This window comes from Phaethon aethereus, assembly GCF_964289735.1.
Source record: "Phaethon aethereus genome assembly, chromosome: 2".
In the NCBI taxonomy this organism is placed as follows: domain Eukaryota; kingdom Metazoa; phylum Chordata; class Aves; order Phaethontiformes; family Phaethontidae; genus Phaethon; species Phaethon aethereus.
This window is the reverse complement of record NC_138582.1, coordinates 83,426,487-83,443,199: the sequence shown is the minus strand read 5'-3', so window position 1 is coordinate 83,443,199 and position 16,713 is coordinate 83,426,487. Positions and strand designations below refer to the sequence as shown.

General features: G+C 37.7%; 1 protein-coding gene across 1 annotated transcript in view; it reads left to right on the top strand.

The window, feature by feature from the left end:
- Positions 1–16,713, top strand: part of DNAH5 (dynein axonemal heavy chain 5) — a gene marked incomplete at both ends in the record, with an annotated part of 132,058 nt that overhangs the window by 53,330 nt on the left and 62,015 nt on the right. Inside the window, 10 exons of the mRNA XM_082015325.1 lie at positions 579–803; positions 1,907–2,079; positions 4,242–4,420; positions 6,015–6,202; positions 6,764–6,958; positions 7,633–7,767; positions 8,536–8,643; positions 12,103–12,256; positions 14,136–14,282; positions 16,099–16,340. Of these exons, the coding sequence (XP_081871451.1) occupies positions 579–803; positions 1,907–2,079; positions 4,242–4,420; positions 6,015–6,202; positions 6,764–6,958; positions 7,633–7,767; positions 8,536–8,643; positions 12,103–12,256; positions 14,136–14,282; positions 16,099–16,340 (1,746 nt within the window). The remainder of the gene's footprint in view (positions 1–578; positions 804–1,906; positions 2,080–4,241; positions 4,421–6,014; positions 6,203–6,763; positions 6,959–7,632; positions 7,768–8,535; positions 8,644–12,102; positions 12,257–14,135; positions 14,283–16,098; positions 16,341–16,713) is intronic.

The following is a 16,713-nucleotide window of genomic DNA, read 5'->3' as shown; positions in this document are numbered from 1 at the left end:
AAAAATAATGCTGAATGCAATAAATTAATGCAATGGAGTTAACACTGTTTCTTTACAAGCTTAATACTTGACTACTGAAGGAAAAGTAGTCAAGTTGTATGTTTATATGTTCAGGAAAAGATGATATATTGCTAAAGATTTGGAGCTGAGGGTAGTGCTGAGGGAAAATTGTTTTCTTAGTATAAACTTCACTTGTGATCAGAAATGTTGTTAGGTAGTAAAGAGTTTGTGACATTGATTTTTTTTTTTTAAATTGAAGCATTAATTATTCACTGATTAGTTATTAATTAATCATATAAAGCACATTAATTATGTATGGTATTTATATATGTGTTGTATCAGCAGTGCATGGTAATAGTATCTACAAGACTCAAGTGTGGACTTAACTATGTGTTTATGAGTGGAGTTGGAACACATAAAAGAAATGCATGGGTTGAATGACCTCTATATGAATGCATGAAAAAATAATTTTATACAAATATTAGCAGAACCATTTCTTTAGTTTATCTGTGTCTGTGAATGTACATTTTAGGTGAAAGAGAAAAGATTATGAAGCATATACTTTTATGTTTCCTAAGGTTGGGTTGTTGGGAATCCAAATGATTTGGACAAGAGACTCAGAAGCAGCTTTGACTAATGCTAGGTATGATAAAAAAATTATGCGAAAGACAAACCAGTTTTTCCTGGATCTTCTAAATATGCTGATAGATACGACGACAAAAGACCTTAGCCCAGTTGAACGAGTTAAATATGAGACATTAATCACTATTCATGTGCATCAGAGGGACATTTTTGACGGTCTGGTAAGTACTCAAAAGTTTACAATGAGTTATGAGGTGATTTCCACGTAAAACAATGTGAAAGGGCAAGAAGAAAACATTACTATACCTATGAACTCCTGCCATGTAAGCTAAGCATTTAATTTCAGGACTGTCATGATTATGTGACACAGAATATTGTAAAAATGCTGATGTTGCATCAATCCGTGTCTTAGTTTCCCTTTAAGTAATTCAGTGTTTTTTCCCCCCACAAGCAATAGCAGAATTTTATAATGCTTTGTGTTGGCCCACTTAAGTTAGATGCCTCTGTTGCATGATCAGTTAGGGACTTCTTTTTCCTCATACATTGTGTTGAAAGTAATTGTCCTTTCTCTGGACTACATTATGAGTTTCAAGGAGTAAATAGAATCCATGTAGAGTTATAGTACAGCAAAGAAGTTGTTTGAAGCTGCTATGCCCTTTGTTCTAGTTTTAATAGCATACTTAATTATTACATAAGGTTTTATTTATTGACTTCACACCTTCTTATGCTGCCACAGCAGTAAAGTATAATTTTTAGATACAATCTGCAAGGCATCTTTTTAAATCCTGTTTTAATAAGCAATTGGTCAACTTTGAATTACTTGCAGCTCTGTTGAATTTCTGAACTAATATCTGCACCATGACATTGTCTTGAAATACCTTTTTTTCCAATTTGCATGTGGTTTAACACAATGGTCATGACTCTTTTTAAAATCAAGTATCAAATTGCGTGCTTCCTACTCATATGTAAAAGTAAAATGGTGGAGCTGAGTAAAAGAAATGGCAGTTTTAATGTTAACTGAACTTAATGACTTTTGTTGGAGGCTTATAGACTGTGTTTGTATTTATAATTTTGACACACTCGTCTAAAGCCTGAAGTTCCCTTGCCTTAGTATAGGCTTCAGGGACACCAATAACTCATTAGGAATTTTTGTGGTAAAAATCAAGATAGGGTCTCCACTATTCTTGTGTTACTAGCTGTTCTTTATGCCTTTCCTTGTGATTGCAGTGCTGCCTTTACAGTACTACTTACGTGAGATAATATAAATACAGAAGTAGATGTTAACCATGAATACCACAGCCTTTTTTTTCCCCTCTTTTCTTAGTGTTGCATGCATATCAAGAACCCTACAGACTTCGAGTGGCTGAAACAGTGTAGATTTTATTTTAATGAAGACTCTGATAAAATGATGATTAAGATCACAGATGTGGGTTTCACATACCAGAATGAATTCTTGGGCTGTACTGACAGGCTTGTCATAACGCCTCTTACAGACAGGTGAAAAAGACTGATTTTATTCCTTTATTATTTGACACCAAATCTAGGCTTTTACAAGGGCAATTTAGTCATTCCTAGTGGATGCAAAATAGATCTCTGTATAGTTTATCTTTCACAGTCTTTTCAAAGTCAATAATTTTACATGGAATATGTAACTATTTTTGTTTCTGTGACTTACTATGAATAACTTCCAGATTAATTTCTGTCACATACTTGCATGCTTCACACATATATCATGAAAGGGTCTCTGAGTCTCATGTATGTGAGTCTAGTATAGCTTAGAATCAGGTATATCCATACAATACAATATGCAGAGAGAAATACAGGACAAAAATAAGTGTTTACAGGCAAGCTAAAGAAAACAGCTAAGGAATAATGGACAGGAAAACAATTTTATTCATCTGCAGTAGATTGAAGATCTTTGATCTAGAAGGATGTTGAAAGAATTGCAGTCCTATTAACAGAGACATTTACCTACCTAACTGGAATAACAGCTTTATAAGGTATCATTGGCAAAATAAGGGCATTGGATGGGTTTGTAGGGTTTGTTTTTGGTTTTGTGCGTTGATGTTTTTTTTTTTAACTATTCCATACAGTGGCTTTGATGGGTTTACTCTTCGCTGGTGAGGAACTGGCTGGATGGCCGAGCCCAGAGAGTTGTGGTGAACGGCGTTAAATCCGGCTGGCGGCCGGTCACAAGCGGTGTTCCCCAGGGCTCGGTTCTGGGGCTGATCTTGTTCAATATCTTTATAGATGATCTGGATGAGGGAATCGAATGCTCCCTCTATAAGTTTGCAGATGTCACCAAGTTGGGTGGAAGTGTTGATCTCCTGGAGGGTAGGAGGGCTCTGCAGAGGGATCTGGACAGGCTGGATCGATGGGCTGAGGTCAACTGTATGAGGTTTAACAAGGTCAAGTTCAGGGTCCTGCACTTCGGCCACAACAACCCCTTAGGGAGGAGTGGCTGGAGAGCTGCCCGGCAGAAAGGGACCTGGGGGTGCTGGTTGACAGCCGGCTGAACATGAGCCGGCAGTGTGCCCAGGTGGCCAAGAAGGCCAACAGCGTCCTGGCCTGTATCAGGAATAGTGTGGCCAGCAGGAGTAGGGAAGTGATCGTGCCCCTGTACTCGGCACTGGTGAGGCTGCACCTAGAATCCTGTGTTCAGTTTTGGGCCCCTCACTACAAGAAGGATGTTGAGGTGCTGGAGCGTGTCCAGAGAAGGGCAACGAAGCTGGTGAGGGGTCTGGAGCACAAGTCTTATGAGGAGCGACTGAGGGAACTGGGGTTGTTCAGTCTGGAGAAAAGGAGGCTGAGGGGAGACCTCATTGCTCTCTACAACTACCTGAAAGGGGGTTGTGGCGATGAGGGCGCTGGTCTTCTCCCAAGTAACCAGCAATAGGACAAGAGGAAATGGCCTCAAGTTGTGCCAGGGGAGGTTTAGGTTGGATATTAGGAAAAATTTCTTCACCGAGAGGGTGGTCAGGCATTGGAACAGGCTGCCCAGGGAGGTGGTGGAGTTGCCATCTCTGGAAGTGTTCAAAAAACGTGTGGATGTGGCGCTTCAAGACATGGTTTAGGGGACATGGTGGCACTGGATTAATGGTTGGACTTGATGATCTTGAAGGTCCTTTCCAACCTTAGTGATTCTGTGAAATTCTAGTGCTTCTCTTTAGATATAATTGTTAGCTGGTGTTTTACTACGTTACACATAGAAGTTTCATTTATGAAAACGGGATGCACTGTATGATCAAATTTTAAAGGTGGATGAGAAGGGAAAGGCTAGCTGTCTTTGATTATTGTACTCCGCAGTACAATGTAGTTCAGAACTACTTCCGTTAAAGTAATTCAGGAACTAAGCTAACCAAACTAGATGAGGCAGCATCTCTGTATCTGCTTTCTTTCCTTCTTGTGATCTTTCAGGTTATTGGTTATTGAGGATTATCTGTTCTGCTTCATGCATGAGATGAACCTTAATATTACATGCATACAGGTTTTCCTTCTTACTGATTTGAATTGTAATTAGAGGCATATCATTTCATCAGTTTCCTTCTCTCCTTAAATCAGACCTTCCTCATGTAACACACTTGAGTAAGTTCCTCTGGCGCTATACAGAAAACTGGGTGCTGCAGCCCATTGAGTGATGATAGCCTGTTGCCTTTTAGATGTTACATCACTTTGGCTCAAGCTTTAGGTATGAACATGGGTGGAGCACCTGTGGGACCTGCAGGAACTGGAAAAACTGAAACCATCAAAGACATGGGACGGTGTCTTGGAAAATACGTGGTGGTCTTTAACTGTTCAGACCAGATGGATTTCCGAGGACTTGGGAGGATCTTCAAAGGTAAGATGCGGACCAAAGATGTTAGTCAGAGGGGTCCACTGTGTCCTGGGGTGCATTAAATGTGGTGTAACTAACCGGTCAAAAGAAGTGATTGTCTCACTATACTCAGCATTGGAATGGCCTCACTTCAAGTACTACATGCAGTTTTGGGGTCAACAATGTGAGAAACATATAAAATACTAGACTGTGTCCAAAGGAGAACAGCAAAGATGGTGAAAGAACTAGAGGGCTTGACTTACGAGGAACAGATGAGTATACTAGATTTGTTCAGCTTAGAGAAAAGGAGACTGAGGGGTGCTCTCATTGCTGTCTACAACTTCCTCATGAGAGGGAGCAAAGATGGAGGTGCTGATCTCTTTTCTCTGGTGTCTGGTGCTAGGACATGGGGGCATGGCTTAAAGCAGCGTCAGGTGAAGTTCAGACTGGATATTAGGAAAATGTTACTCACTGAGAGCATAGTCAAGCACTGGAACAAGCTCCCCAAGGAAGTAGTCAGGGCCCCAAGCCTGTCAAGTAGTGTTTGGACAACACTCTTGGATATATGGTTTAACTTTTAGGTAGCCCTGTGTGGAGTGAGGAGTTGGACTTGATGATCCTCATGAGTCCTTTACAACTCAGGATATTCTGTGATTATATGATTCTATGGACTATGTGAAAGTTACAAATCGTAAGAGAACATCTTTATAAAACAAGGTCAACACATAATCAGCAGGTGGTTTTCAGCCTTTTAATAAAAGCAAGTAATTAGTATCTTCTTATGAATGTAAAATACTTTTGCAACACTGTCTCCAAGAAATAGAGATGTCTGAAAACATAAGACAATTTATGAAAGGATACATAAAGACACTTAAAATAATCAAGGAGGACTGCCAGTACGAAAAGAAAAAACTGTGAAATTTGTTGCTGAACTGGTGGAATGTATTGGATTCTGATTTCAGTATTTTGTCTCCTTCAAATATCGAAGTTCTTATCAGTTGAAGGAAGTGCATGAATAGCGCTTTATATGTTAAAAACAATTCGCATAGCTCACCCAAGTTAGATGCAGATGACTTTTTTTAGGCTCCTGAAATTGATAACTGTCAGTCAGGGCAGATGTCAAATCAGAGATCAAGTGGGGGTCCTTGACTATTGTGTTGGTGCAAGTGACTGTGTTGATGATTTTTTGTTTCTGTTTTCCCCAAAATATCTGAGGAAGAATGTAGTTTTGACCCTTAACTTCTGTCCATGCGAAAGCAACTTTATTGTTCATTTTAACCTGTGCAGTAAACTATTGACAACCCATCGTATTTTCGTAGATTATTGACTGCAGGGATTTTTGGGGGTGGGGAGAGAGGAACAGCAGAACATTCAAGATACTGAGAGAAAGAGCAGAAATCAAAGGATGTAGTATCTTAGACAAGCTTGAGGACTTTGGGAACTTTGTGAATTCTTGCTTGAAAAAGAAATTAAACTTTTCTCCTTGTCCCTTCCCCAACCCTCAAAAATAAACATTTTTTTTCCAGAGGTAGATTAACTTGAGTTTTGCCTTTTGAATTGCACCAAAAAACGGTTAACAACATAATGGTCAGATGCTCAGTTGCTTTTCTCTTTGAAGGTCTTGCTCAGTCTGGCTCCTGGGGTTGCTTTGATGAATTCAATCGTATTGATTTACCAGTATTATCAGTAGCTGCACAGCAAATTGCAATTGTGTTGACATGTAAGAAGGAACGTAAAAAAGCCTTTATTTTTACTGATGGAGATAATGTGGAAATGAACCCAGAATTTGGCATCTTTCTTACTATGGTAGGTATTAAGTAGGTTTCTAACACGCCAATGATGATTGTACAATAATTGCTTCTAACTTGGTATGTTAAATTCACTTGCTAACTCTTAGGTCACTGACAGTTTGAGAACATTGGGCATCACTACAAAGACAGTTTTTGGGGTCTTGTTTCAATGATGTCAAACACATGTGGTTAACAAATGCAGCCAGCATTGTAAATACAAGTTACTATCTCAATGTCAGATTACTTCTGCATGCTACATTCTGGTTCACAAAGTATGCTTTTTGCTAAAAGTACAGAAAAATGGCCATGGAGATATAGGTAGAAGTAGCCAGTAAAACAGGATCTGTAAGATGAATGCAGATTCGAAGTTTTTAGGTGGAACATTTTTCATACCTCATGGATGTAAGAGAGGATAAAATGCTGTAGAGATATGGTGGTAAACCTGCATGGAAATTCATTTTAATATGTGATTTAAAGCCAAAAAGCTATTTTTTGTCTAACCAGATTACATGTTCCTTTGCTGATTCTTCTGTTGGTGCAAGGTACAGTCAACTTCAAAACCTCTTCTTCTCTGCAGAACCCAGGATATGCTGGACGGCAAGAACTACCGGAAAACTTGAAGATCAACTTCCGTTCAGTGGCTATGATGGTTCCTGATCGTCAAATCATAATTCGTGTCAAATTGGCTAGTTGTGGTTTCATTGCTAATGTTGTATTGGCAAGGAAATTCTTTACACTGTACAAGCTGTGTGAAGAACAACTGTCAAAGCAGGTGATGATTTTCACATGAGGAAAAATTATCTTGGGGAAAAACTATATATGATGTCACAAATTATTAGTATCTATGTGAAGAAAATGGAAAGGCTCATCATCACTAAGTTAGTTAAATGATGCTTGCAGTTTAGTAGTTCAGTCATCACTGTCCTGGAGGATTAACTCCCACTACAGGTTGTCTGTAGAAGAATGGGACTGTGATTCAGAGCACTGCTTATTATTAAGATTTAGCTTTAATGAATGCTGATGACTAAGGCAAATAAAAGGCTTATATATTAGTTGGTCTTACAGAGTGGATTGAGAGGCATTGGGTTGGTGCTGCCTGTGTTGTTTAGATGTTTCTCAAATAAAGTCAGTTTCCAATGTGGACAGAAAATTCAAAATAATACTGCTAGTTTATTTCTTAGTAGTCCTTGGGAACCTTATCTTTGTTCAAAGACTTGTGATTACATTTCTTTTTCTGTGACATCTTACAATTTTAGTAGATGGTGGTAGAGGTGGGGAATGAAGTTACACATAGTCATACAGCCAAAGACTATTTGTTGGATGTTGGGAGGCATTTGTGCCACATGTACTACTTCTCGTACATATCCATATCTTAAATGATAAATAAGAATGGTTTAATTCCTGTGAACTCGGGGAAAATTTTCCCAAACTTTGCATATCTTCTAGGTGCATTATGATTTTGGCTTGCGGAATATATTGTCAGTGCTACGTACATTAGGAGCAGCAAAAAGAGCAAATCCCACAGATACTGAATCTACCATTGTCATGCGTGTGCTGAGAGACATGAACCTGTCTAAACTAGTAAGTTCAGAGTGCCTGGTAAATTAATTAAACTGCACTTTGGAGCTACATGTTTTTTACAATTTAAATCTGTTAAGGTGACCACTAGAATATTGGGTGTGGCCTTTACACTGAAGATAGCTTGGAAATGTTCATTCTCTGGATGGTCTTGGGTGCTGGTTTTGTCTGAGATAATTATCTCTGCAGTACCTTGGATGGGGCTGGGGAGGGTCTTGGCTACCTACCTGGTTTAAACCACAACACCTTGAATTGTTCAGAAATTTTTTTACGTGTTTCCCCTGCTACCTATACAAATAAGTGACCAAATAGAAGTCTATGTAGTAACCTCTTTAGAACCTTTGACCTCAAATATTTAGTCACTCTTTTGAAATAATGTTATTTGTAGTAATGAGTACCATCTCATCTGTCTTAAATAGCTAACAAAACCTCTTCTGTTGCTGTGATTCTTCATCTCTTTTATTATCTTTTTTTACACCTTAGACAAATAATTTGCTATTTGTAGAAATATTACTGCTAAAATCTTCTCGAATAATTTCAGTCTGTATGTTAGTGGTTTATTTTCAATAACTTTTTATTATTGGAAGCATCACATGATTTTCTGCTGTGTCCTGCTAGAGTGTTCAGTACCTAGAGGGTTACCATACATGGTTTCTTACGTTTTCAAATATTTCTTTAGCTCTGCAAGACTTGGAGATTGTTTTTTAAGATGCTAGAATAAATAAAGTAGGTTTTAATGTGTGGTTTTTTTCCCCCGCTGATTTTCACTAGATTGATGAAGATGAACCCTTATTCCTTAGTCTAATTGAAGATCTGTTTCCGGATATCCAGCTTGATAAAGTAGGCTATCCTGAACTGGAAGCTGCCATTGACAAACGGGTAATCTTTCTTGATCTGTGCTGCTGTGGCATAACTATAATGATGTGACATCTAAGAAAATTATTGGTGTTGAATCTACCCAGCTGGTAATAATATGTTTCACTATTTAGAGGAAGAGTAAGCTTTTCCATAAATCTTTACCATTGGCATATTATTATTAACATTATTCTTAAGAATGTCACTGAATTGTGATTGTGGTGTCCTGTGGTTTTCTTGTGATCATCTGTGGTGATGAGTTGGAAAAATGCATGTATATACGCTTGCCTTATGTGACTCAGGATTTAGTATTTGTATAAAGTCTAATAATCGGAACATAAGCTTAAGAAAAGAGTTACCTAAAATGACATTTCCTCTATTTCATCTGCTGTTAGATCTTTTAGAACATTTCAGTAGGGTCAACTTAAGAACACCAGTGGGATATAGAAGGCTAATGAAGTATGTACACTGAAATGATCACCTCTATTAAACTTTCCTCCAGAATTTCAATAATTATGCAGATAATTATCTAATAGTTAAACAGAGAAGTAAAAAACTCAAAAAACCTGTCCAAAACCCCCAAAATTAATAATTTGAAAATCAGAATTGCATTTCTGAAGAATTTGAATATATGACTTTTCATTTACTTATATTTAATATGATGAGTTACAAGTAAAGAGGTCTGCTTCTGGCTTCCCTGACAAGGAAGAGTTGAATCATCAGCTAATGTTTATAAAACTGTTTTGCTTTCTGTAGTTTTTATAATTGGCTATAAAAAAGGACTCACAAATTAAGATTTTATCAGGGGAAACTATAAAGAACTTGAATCTCATGCTTTAAATTGTCATTTCCTAATAAATTAAAAAGAGGTCTTAATAACATGGTCTTCATAGCTGCACTGTTGGTGATCTGTGAAGCCGGACATAGAAAGTGTCAATCCTTTAACAATAAACTATTATCACTTGCTTGTAAGTTTGGTGTAATGTCAGCCCATACTGAAGCAGTGTTGGAAACTTGAAGAGCTTTAGGCACTGTGATTATCTCATGTAAAACAAAATTTATCAGAAGTTCAGATCTAGGGATCTCATGGTGCTTTTTTAGTGCTAGGACAGTGTTTGGAAATTTTGTTAGCTTATTTTGGCATATTTTTCTCATATCGCTAAAACTTAAAATCTGGAGAAACCAGAAATGGTAGGCTGTCTTGTTTGTCTTGGAAGTGAATCAGGGTTTTATGGAATGGAGCTCTTTGCTGTCTTTTCAGAGCTATCATAACTTGGTACAATGAAAGCTAGTTTAGGACAGAATCAAGTTCAAGAGGAATATTTTTATTAGAGCAGGGAGGCAGAAGCTGTTGGGACAATATCATAATGAAGAAATAGTTCTTACTTGAATTAAAGTTTTATGTTTATATGTTGTGGGTTGACCCCAGCTGGCAGCTAAGCCAACACCCAGTCACTTCCTCACTTTCCCCCAGCAGACTGGGGAGAGATTCAGAAGGGGAAAAGAGGGGGGGAAAAAAAGCTCATGGATCTAGATCAAAACAGTTTAATGAATGCAGTAAAAAAAGGAAAAGAAACAAGTGATGCAAAAGGTGATCACTCACTACCAGCAGACTGATGACCAGCCATTCTCTGAGCAATGGCTACTTTGGAGAAACTTTACCCCAGTTTTATTGCTAAGCATGACATTATGACTGCAGGGGGAGTGGACTAGATGACCTTTAAAGGTCCCTTCCAACACAAATTATTCTACGGTATGGAGTGTCCCTTTGGTTAGTTGGAGTCAGCTGTCCTAGCGTGTTCCCTCCCGGCCTCTTGCCCACCCCTAGCCTACTTGCTGACGGGACAGTGTGAGAAACAGAGAAGGCCTTGGTGCTGTGCAAGCACAGTTCAGCAATAGCCAAAACGCTGGTGTGTTATCAACAATGTTTTGATCACAAATCTAAAATGTGACACCCTGTGGGCTACTACGAAGAAAATTTACTCTATCCCAACCAGACTCAGTACCTACAGACAACTCTTAACAGAGGATCTTTTGAGAACATGTCATGTCTGCTTGGGAACATACTTCTTTTTTTCCCTTAGATATAAAGGAAATACCTAGTCTACACGATTACTATAGAATCCATGAGTGTTAGAAATTGTTAAGGAAAGATGAGTCTCCACTGATGGCATTGGATTAGAGTGAAAAAATAGCTAACATGACCATGTGAAGAAAGAAGCCAGTGGAGATATGTTCTGTCAGTGTATCATTAGATTTTGGATATATTACTGTATATATGTGGACTCTGGAAACAAGTCAGAAGGCGATGTTCTATACTGGAAAGAAAGGCAGCTTGACTGGTTTGGTGTCAACTGTGAGAGCTGTTAAGATGGAAATGATAACGGAATTTTATCATGTATCCATGAAAATGGTGTATCTGGTGTCTTTGTTGTGCTTTGCAAACTCCATTGCTTCAACAGTGGTGTTTATGGTGATGAGGAGTTGGTGGCAGCGTATAGTTCATGGTTGCCGTTGATGAATTAATCTTGGGCTGGCTTCTGTTGGCTTTCTTGCAGAGCGACATAAATAAGTTGAACTGACATGAGCTTTGATATGTGAATAATACAGCAAGTGGTAGTGCCGGTTCCATGGTTCTAACTGACTACATGACAGTAATTGTAAAGGCAGAGTTTTATCTTATCAGTAAAAAGTTAGTCTTCTTTTTACTGATAATATTTTCTGATTTTTTTTTTTGTGGAACATAATTTAAAAATAGAAATTATACTTGAATTAAAATATAATTGTTATTTTGAAAGGTTCTCTTTTGTAACTTGATCTTGAGTCTTTAGAAATTTTTTTGACTGTCAAAAACATATAATGTGCTGTGAATCCTTAAAAAGTAGTTCTAGCTTTTCTCTACTGGCTAAAAACTTTCTTGTTCACTTTTACGAGCAACAGCAATACCGTTATAGTGAGTTAACTTCTTCAAGCTTGGAACTAGTAAAAAGTAGTAAACAAGCATATAATAATTGATTCTAAAACAGAATGTCTTTTCTTAGAAGGATAACATTAAGAAGTTACTCAAAGGTCTGTTTGTACACTGAGAAATATTTAACAAAATGTTTTACAGAAAAACTTTTGGCTGTTATAAGCATTTAGAAACACAAGTCATCATCATCATAAAAAGGCAACTGTTGAGGCAAATGAAAACACTGTGTAGCTATGAAAGACTTTGCTAGCAAGAGTGTTTCTAAAATTCTTGGCTTTTTCTTAAAAATATTTTTTAACCCTAAGAAGAGCTAAAAAAAAAAGATGGCTTATCTTCTTTTATTTTTCTGAATACATGAATACCAAATATCCCTTCCTATTTCCAAACAGTTTTTCATATACACAAAATGTTTACGAAGACTGTAATCCTCTAATGAAGACTTTTCTTTTTAAGCATCAGAGTATCTCGTGCACTGAAATAGTAGAAAATTGTTTTTTTGTCACTGTCTGTAGGTGGAGGAAGCTGGACTTGTTTGTCATCCTCCTTGGAAACTGAAAGTTATCCAACTTTTTGAAACCCAGAGAGTAAGGCATGGATTGATGACACTAGGACCTAGTGGTGCAGGAAAAACTGTTTGCATCCACACATTAATGAAAGCCATGACAGGTATGTGAGTATTTATATTGTAAAGTGCTAAACTGTTAAATTGTAAACTTTAAACCATGTTCTTTCTTCATGGAAAGCCTCAATTATCTCACTGAGAATGTATTGGAGCAGGTCCAGAGGAGGCCATCAAAATGATCAGAGGGGTGGAACACCTCTCCTGTGAAGAAAGGCTGAGGGAGTTGGGGTTGTTCAGCCTGGTGAAGAGAAGGCTTCAGGGAGTTGTTATTGCAGCCTTCCAGTACTTAAAGGGGGCTTATAAGAAAGATGAGGACAGGCTTTTTAGCAGGGCCTGTAGGCGATAGGACAAGGGGTAATGGTTTTAATCTGAAAGAAGGCAGATTTAGACTAGGTATAAGGAAGAAATTTTTCCCAATGAAGGTGGTGAAACACTGGCACAGGTTGCCCAGAGAGTTGGTCGATGCCCCATCCCTGGAAACATTCAAGGTCAGGTTGGACAGAGCTCTGAGCACCCTGATCTATTTGAAGATGTCCCTGCTCACTGCAGGGGGATTGGACTAGATGACCTTAAAAGATCCCTTCCAACCCAAACTATTCTATGATTCTTTGATTAAAGCACCTCCCAGGTTTGGCTGAGGTAATGCTGAAACCTTCCCCTAATCATAAGTACTTAACCCTTGAACACAATTCACAAGACTTCTATGATTTGTTGCTGCTAGATTGTTTAGGCAGTGCGAATCTTCAAGGGTAGACAATTCTGTGTCCTGTCTGGATCCTCGAGGACTGTGTGTTTTTGTGCTCTGTATTTCTAAACAAAAATATTAGTGGAAGAACTTCTCTTTGATCCTATTAAACTAAAAGCTCATAGCTGGGAAGAAGAAACATCTCTTTTGAGCTAAGTTTGTGTTACCCCATTTCACAGGCTTTTCCAAAAGTAGGCTGCTTTTCCAGAAATGGATAGTTTCTGTAAAAAATGGTTCAGCCAGTCTCTTGTTCATGCAGTACCTTAGTGTGCTTAAGAAACACTGTAAGAAATACTACATTGCAGCATAAATGACTGTTCCATTTAGGAAAAAAGCAGAAAGAACAGATAGTTGCATTATAATATTTTCCTATATTTCTGTAGCACTGAGATGTGAACTACTACCAAGACCAAATGACCACAATACTTTTTTGAAGCTGATCTTCTGGCATAACCTCATGAAATGTAAAACTATGTGATTTGCCAGACTTCTACCTTAGATGTTAGTGAACTCTAATTATAATTTAAGATTTTAAGACAAGTCATTTTTTTAGCTCTTTCTTACAACATCTTATTACTGGCTCCTGATTAAGTTTTAATATTGGGCTTTCTAAAGATGTCTGGCATAGGAGATTTTAAGCTGTTGTTAACGAGGAAAATATAAAGGTTATATGATCATGGTATGGCTAGCTAGAATTTAGCTGCCTAAAAAACTTCACAGGGATATGACAATATCATATACTTTGCCTATTCCAAGATGTATGCAAGTGCACAATGAGGAAAAACAAAAACCAATCAATCATTTGGAGCATCTGTCTGGTATTCAGTCATTGTGTTTTAAAAAAGTGCATCCAAACCAAAGGCTTTAAAGCTCTTGATAAGCCTTCAAAATATTAAACTAAACCTTGAATAAATTTCATCTTGCTGCTCTTCTCTTTCCAATGAAATGTGAATTGTACTTTCACAATTTCAGAGCTTTGTTCTACTTGAAATTTTGATGGCTCCAATTAACAAATATTGATGTATAGCAAGAGATAAGTTTTCCAAGTAAATATATAACTTCTTATGATGGTGAGTGCATATGAAATCATGCATTTCACTGTAATGATTTTGAATTTGTCAAAATTTTTTGACTGTTGAAAAGAAATGCCAAAACTAACTCATAATTTGCCTTCATAGATTGTGGACAGCCACATCGTGAAATGAGAATGAATCCTAAAGCTATAACTGCTCCGCAAATGTTTGGTCGTCTTGATGTGGCAACAAATGATTGGACAGATGGTATTTTTTCAACACTTTGGAGAAAAACTTTAAGAGCCAAGAAAGGTATAATGAAAAACAATTTCCTACAAAACAGAACAGGTTGCAGGGGCATCTCTGTAAAGTACATTAGCAACCTTTTTTTTTTCTTTACCTTATATGGAAGCATTGGAATATTGCTGCAAGAACTTTTGTCTATTGTGTAGTCTCTGTTCCAAATGCTTTGTGTTCAAACTATGTAGTGTAGCAAATACTGTTTCACTGAATTTGCTGATCCCACTCTTTCAATTGATAAGCCCTTGTATGGAAGAAAAGTGGAAGGTAAGTCAGTTCCCCCAGCACTGGTATACTGTAAAAAATTTTGGTGCTGTCAGGGCTTCTACCTGGTCTGCAGCTGCCATACTAGAAAGGTGTGAATCTCCTTTGTCATACCTACTAGCCCTGCACATACTATAGTCCATCTCAAATGGGACTAGATAATTCTATTTAGGCAATCAATTTTTGGCTAAAATAATGTTGGCATATATTCTTAGATGACTATATTAACTAAAAGAGAGGCCTTGATGGTTTGATGCTAGATGGATTCTTCCTTGTTTTGTCTGAATATTAGTATGCTACTTTATGATTAGGTCTTAAGGAGTAAAAGAAAAAATATACAAGAGAAAATCCTACAATTGACATTGTTGCACTGTCAATTTTCATACAAAAATTCTTAATCTTAAAGAATAGATATATATTTACAATAGAAGGTATTTTTGGTATTTGAATTTTGTTGGTTTTGTTTCAAATCTAGAAATGTAGCACCCTTGAGGATGTCGCATAGCATAGCATTAACTGTTGATTTTTCTATTTTTTCCCTCAACATGAAGTACAAATCAGCACACTCACATGACTTGCACAGATTCACTGTTTGCAAAACTTCTGTAATATCTCTTCATGAAGGAAACTCCAGACTATTTTATGCCTGAGGTGCCTGCACTGTAGCTATGAAAAGCCTCTAAATATAAAACTATTTGCCTCAGAGGTGAGAAAGTTTCTCATCCAGAACTTTCTTGGTTCATACTTAGCAATGCACCAAGCCATGTAGGCCTAGATAGTAAGGACTCACTCTGAAGGCAGATGAGAGTGGGACCATCTCTGACTAAAGGGCTATCTAGCAATGCACAGCAGGACTGGCTGCTCCATGAGGTACGGGGAGCCAGAAGCCAAGAGCATATCCCTTTCCAGCCAAGGCCTCTTGCTCAGTACCCAAGTGAGGTGAGCAGGACAGACCCAGACCCTCCTAGGAAACAGAGACAGGCTTTAGGATACTTTTCTGTTGCTAAATGGAAAGAGCTGGAAAAAATTCAAAAGGAGCTGGATCAAGTTTGCAAGTAGGAGAACGGACAACAAGAATCTTCCCCTAATGGACCTCTTTTACTTATGAAAGTGAACATGCTATTTGAAAGAGTGATTTTTCAAATGTTCTTTTCATTGAATCTCACTACATTTACACAAACTCTTTGGAAACGAATGGTGGTTTTAAATAGATCTATAGTTTCTATCCTCTTCATATTGTTTTATGTGAGTTGAAGTAAACTTTGTATTACTATGTTGAAGACTGGATCCATAAAACTGTTTCAGACTACTACAAACTGATGACTTATGCTGGTGACACTTCGTATATTGAGCAATGGATAATTACTGTCAATAGATGACAAAATGAAGTACTTCATTGAAATTGAGTGATGGAAATGTATACTTGTATTATAAAGCTGAGATTCTAGTTGTGTGCATGAATTCAGAATTAGTTCAAAATTTGTTTGCAGAGGGAAGAAACTGATCCTGGAAATAAACTAGAACTTCCTTTGTAGGCACTTATATCTGTTATTTTTTGTTACAGGTGACCACATCTGGATAGTTCTTGATGGCCCAGTTGATGCTATTTGGATTGAGAACCTTAATTCTGTCCTGGATGATAACAGAACTCTAACGCTAGCAAATGGAGATCGGATACCTATGGCACCAAATTGCAAAATAGTCTTTGAACCTCATAATATTGATAACGCTTCTCCAGCAACGGTTTCAAGGAATGGCATGGTATTCATGAGCTCATCAGTCCTCAACTGGAGCCCTATCCTTGAGGTACAATAGCTAAGTGATTGTTTATGTATTGAAAGTTTTACTGGTTACTTACTCAACACTGAACACTTTTTATTTTAGGACCTAATTTTGTGACTTTTGCTATGAAATCACTTTTACACTGTACAAACTTGTAGGTCAGTATTTATGTGGTGGGTTGACCTTGGCTGGATGTCACGTGCTACCAAGCCTCTCTATCACTCCCCTTCTCAGCAGGACAGCAGGGAGAGACTAGGATGGAAAGAAAAAAAAGAAAACCAACCCAAACACATGGGTCAAGATAAAGGCAGTTTAATAAGCAGAAAGCAAAAGCTGCGTGTGGAAGCAAAAGAAAACAAAAGATTGACTCTCTACTTCCCATCAGCAGGCGATGTCC